The 5,262-nt window shown below is 42.8% G+C and overlaps 1 protein-coding gene across 1 annotated transcript; it reads left to right on the forward strand.

Moving 5' to 3' along the window:
* The first annotated feature begins 2,055 nt into the window (after nucleotides 1–2,055).
* LOC127328430 (non-specific lipid transfer protein GPI-anchored 4) lies at nucleotides 2,056–3,868 on the forward strand. The gene is made up of 3 exons (XM_051355029.2): nucleotides 2,056–2,479; nucleotides 2,599–2,637; nucleotides 3,506–3,868. Exons 1-3 carry the CDS (start codon nucleotides 2,146–2,148, stop codon nucleotides 3,643–3,645), a joined length of 513 nt encoding a protein of 170 aa, XP_051210989.2. The 5' UTR covers nucleotides 2,056–2,145; the 3' UTR covers nucleotides 3,646–3,868.
* Nucleotides 3,869–5,262: the final 1,394 nt, after the last annotated feature.

The raw sequence follows: 5,262 nt of genomic DNA on the forward strand, positions 1-5,262 counted from the left end.
AAGATCGGTAACACTGTACAAGATAAGGAAAGAATCACAAATGAAGTATGAATGCACAATAATTCCACGGTCCAGACGGGATAGCATGTGCGGTTGCAGCTGCAGGACGATGACATGCATGCATGGCTAAGCTATATCATTCCATTTTTCCATATGCAGGATGCATCACGGAATTTTGGCTGGCCCCGTCACAGCTGTACATATTGGCATATTGCAGTTGCTTAGCTTCACACGCTTTGCGATGTGCACATATATGTATGGATGATCAAATTCTGCCAGGTACGTATCAGACTAGTCACAGTAAAAGTATTATAGCTACTACAGGATCATGTATGTTATGTTGGTAAAAATTTAATGTGGCACAATAATTAATGAGGAGAGATGAGGGTAATATCATAGGTAGATATGATATCATAGTACATAAAACTAGAAAACTTGATGACAAATACATCATATACACAAATTTGCATTGAGATTTTACAAAATATTAAATATGATAGACCTATTAATTATGATACTATGCAATATAGTAAAACATGAAACTTAAATATCATAAACTAGTATATGATACTTTCCATTATGACTAGTCTTACAGAAAAATAAAACTTAAAACAATGGACACATTAATTAATACTCCTATTGTACTACTAGTAGGGGTTTGTTATCTGCAGGTCAAAGACGAGGAATCTGGCTGACTGTAATTCTTTTTAGAAAATAAGAAAGTCAAGGAATCTTACGATTCCCTCGTCAAGTATCAAGTATTTTCGTTCGTCAAAGAAACAAGAAAGAAAACGAGCTATCTACCGGTAGGTAGAATTTACAAGAATATAACGGGGCACTTTCTAAGGGGAGTATTCTCGTTCAAGAAGTTTGTATTTGTTTTTGTACTTCTATAGCCTATAGGTGGACACCATATCTGTGCCTTCCACCACTTTTTTTTCCTTTAGAGCATCTTTATAGGAGCTTCAAATTGTAACCGACAGTGATTTGAGAATTATATTGAGAGAAATTGTTCACACCGGTGTCTCCAATAAAAAAGACTACATCATCTTGAGCTCAATATAAGTGTCGGTAAACTCCAAAGGAACCTAGTACTTGGGGTGGCTGTCGGAGGCCCTATCAACGGCTGGCAACAAGCCTCTCTATCTTCACCTACCCCTCTCTCCTTTTTAATTCCCCACCGACCATCCAAATACTCTCATATGTTACTTGTTGCCAGGGGATAACCGGTGTGGATAGTTCCATTTTTCTTTTGGCCAGTGTTTGCTGCCAGCGACCCTAATACGTAGTCGGCATGCTGCAAGTTAGTATTTGCGTAGCGCGGTGAAGATGCTCTTATAAAGTTTGGAACTCAGAAGGAAATGACATTGCACAAAAATGGAACTCTAGTTCCATACTTTACCATGAAAATTTCAAAACTGTAACATAATCTCTCTTTTGCACGAAATCTTGTAAAAGGGTAATACAATCTTATGAATTTGTACAAGGGGGTATGGTTATTAAAAACGTGTAAATGGACAAAATGGGCTCTTTCTAAAACTCCACTACCACCAAGTTTGAATCATTTTTGTCTCCAAAAATGCCTCTTTGCAGGACGCTCGGGCTATGACGCCATGCTAAATAACAAGACGTCCGAGGTTGGGCCTAGATAGCATGACGCCCCGAGCTAAGGATGCTATATTGTATGGCGTGACAACTACATCTGGACCGGGAGCGCCATGCTTTCTCGCATGGAGCCCTAACCCGAGGTTAATAGAAAGATGTTATTTTAAAATTATCTTTAGACATGGTCCATTTTTTTTTGCTGAAGTTGAGGTATTTTTGTGAGAGATGTTCCGAGGTTGGGATACCCATAGCCCTTTTATAATTGAAGTTCCAAAAATTTGTAGATCCCAACCTCCCACTCGCACGGTCGCACCGTATCAACAACCACCCAGCACTCATCACTGGCTGGCTTAACCGCAATCCCTGTGGCCACGCCACGCTGGTAGGTAGAACGATAACAATATATCGCGCCGTCCTCGCTGGCCGCGGCGAGAAGCCGCCCCCGCCGCCTTAAAACCCGCCCACCCCACTCCCTCTCTCCTCCATCCACGCCGCTACCTCTCCTCTCCCCCGCCGCCACACCAAGCTCCTCCGTCGACCATGGCCACCCCCGCCTTCCTCGCCCTCTCCGTCCTCGCCCTCGCGTCCCTCGCGGCGTCGCAGGCGCCGGCGGCGGGGCCGGCGGCCCCGGACTGCAGCTCCGCGCTGACGAGCCTCGCGGGCTGCCTCACCTACATCCAGCCGGGGAGCCCGCAGAGCAAGCCGCCCAAGGAGTGCTGCGCGGGCGTCAAGGCCGCGACCGCCACCCCGGCCAGCGTCAAGTGCCTCTGCGACGCTCTCCACACCGACTACGGCGTCCCCCTCAACATGACCCGCGCCGCCGCCCTCCCCGCCGCCTGCGGTGCCAGCGCCGCCGCCTTCAGCACCTGCAACAGTCAGCTCTCTTCCCCTTTCTCATCCGCCCGCCCGCCCGCCTGCCTTTTTCATTTACTTTAATAGGTGTAATTTTGGAATAATGTTCGTCGTCTGATTTTAATTCTGGATTTCCTGCAGTTAAATTGCCCGGAGCCCCTGGTGCCGCCCCTACCGAAGGTAAATTTCTCCTCTCGTTCCCTTCTCCACAGTTTGTAAACTCTCAATCACTATCTTTAATCCTCAGTACATACTAGATCCGTGTAGAACTGCGTTAATTCGATCTACTCAACTCTAGTCTGATCTGAGTGGTCGAAAACTAAGATCCAGAGTCGATTTACCTCTAACTGCATTTTTCAACTTTGAATTCAAAACAAAAAAACATGTGATGAATTTCTCTGGGTATACGGAACTTTTACTGGGCTCTTCTGCCATCTGGGTACCTCCATTTTGAGTTTAAGGGGAAAACATGTGAATTTCGCTGGGTATAAACTATCTTGGTAGTCATCTGCACTCCATAAATTTTGTTTCCAGAGATTCATAATTAAATTGGCCCAGGGAAAACCTTCGAAATGATAATTTGTATAAATATAAACCAGAGACATTACACTATTCCATTTCTGTAAAGTTCTGCTGTCATAGCGGTGGCCTCATAATTCTATCACTTAGTTGATATGACAGACAGTTCTTGCAGTTTATCACGCGCATAACAGAACTGGCAAACCATTATGATCGAAAGCGACAATTGCGCCCTTCCACTAAGTGGTAGAACGTGTCATATGCTAAACGATGTGACTCATGTATTACGTCAGTCAACTTGCACTCACATTTGTTCAGTTCAGAACTTAATGGAAGGGCGCAATTGTGGCTTTTGATCATAATTTAACACTCAGTCTTCAGGGTAATTCATATGTATGACCTGAAAGCTGACTCCACTATCTAGACACAAATTATCCTGTCTGATTGACAAAAATTACTGGTTTCTATTTTTCTCCACCGAATCTTACTTTCAGCTCTCACATGTCTGAAATCTGATTCTGTCTTGCAGCGCCTTCACCAAGCTCTGGATCAACACCAGCAACCGGCAGCCCAAGTCCAGCAAAGTCGGCAGCAACCCGATCTCCGATCTCGGTGGCAACCCTCGTCCTAGCTGCCTTGGTGGCACCTCTATCTTACTACTACCTCTGAAGATTATATTCGCTGCGTGATTCATTCCATGGATTATTGTGATGTGTATGGGCATTGCTTCGTGATTTAGTGACAACTTTGTGGAGAGAGACCTTTTCCTGCTAGTTTGTTCAGTTTAGCTTACTCTCGCTTGAACTATGAATCCTTCTTGGCACCAAGTGGTTGTACAATATTTGCATGGTGTCTCCAGAATAAAATTGATGAAACCACAGCTAGCGTTGTATCGATTGGTTGTCATGCAGAGCTATGCTCCTGAGTACCAGTTCATAATGCAGGGTGCTTGGCGTCAACTGGGTAGTAATATAGAAAGCACTAATTGCAGGTCAATCGTATTTAACATATACTGTACACGACATGATGGCAAGTGACAATGCACTTGCAGGCATAGATGATACGGCACAAGTAACTAGGGAAACAAGAGAATACTCAAAGAATTATGCTTCACAACAAACAGAGATGACACCCAGAAAAATGAACTCATATGCTGCCGAAGATGCAGAACAAATATATGCATGAAAATTCTGTGAACAAAATAGTACATACACCAGGAGAAGAATACTCTTAAAAAATTCAGAAAAATATAGGGGGTAGTTTATTATACCGAACACCATACTGCCGATTGAATTATTATGATGTGCTATGTTCCTGTCTAGTGCACTATGTTTGACATTAACTAGGTAACACAAAAGGTACTAATTGGAAGACAAGTGTACTTTCATACACACAATGGCAAGTGAGACTGCACATACAAGATACTGCACCGGAAACTCATGAAACAAGAGACAACTCAAATAAATCATGCTTCACAAAATCACAAGTAACAGAGATACCACTCAATGAAATGCCAACTCCAGTGCTAAACAATTCAAAACAAATGTATGAATGCAATACTGTTTCAAGAACACAACAAATGTGGGGATTGTTTCAAACTTTAACCAAACAGAACACTTCAAGATGGTCAAGGTATTCATGTTTTAAACGGAATCTTGCATCTGATGACATCTGTTTCAATATTTGATTTGCAATAACACAGGCATAACAACAACAATGATACTACTAACTACAAAGGGAGCAAGATATGTAGCTGCAATTGGGGGTAAAGTGTTCACTTCATGTATGCAGAACAGATACATGTACGAAAATTCTGTGGACAAAATAGTGCATGCACCAGGAGATCAATACTCTTCAAGAATGCAGAACAAACATATGGGGTTGTTTAAACCAAACACCACACTGTAAGACTGTTGTGCAAGTGCTGTGTAACTCACTAATGCAGTATGCTTGGCATTAACTGGGTAACACAAAAAGTACTAACTAGAGGCCAATTGTACTTGCATACACAAGATGGCATGTGAGGCTGCAGATATGCATCACTGGAAACTCATGAAACAAGAGACAACTCAAATGAATTATGCTTCAGAAGTAACATAGATAACCACTGAAAACAAGGCCAACTCAGCTGCTGAACAATGCAGAACGAATGTATGAATGCGGTGCTGTCTCAAGAAAGCAGAGAATATGCGGGGATTGTTTTGACCAAACAGAACACTTCAACATCAATGATTCATGTTTTAAACGAAATGTTGCACCTGATGACATCTCTTTCAATATTTGAGG

The sequence above is a fragment of the Lolium perenne genome, chromosome 2, assembly GCF_019359855.2.
Source record: "Lolium perenne isolate Kyuss_39 chromosome 2, Kyuss_2.0, whole genome shotgun sequence".
Classification (NCBI taxonomy): domain Eukaryota; kingdom Viridiplantae; phylum Streptophyta; class Magnoliopsida; order Poales; family Poaceae; genus Lolium; species Lolium perenne.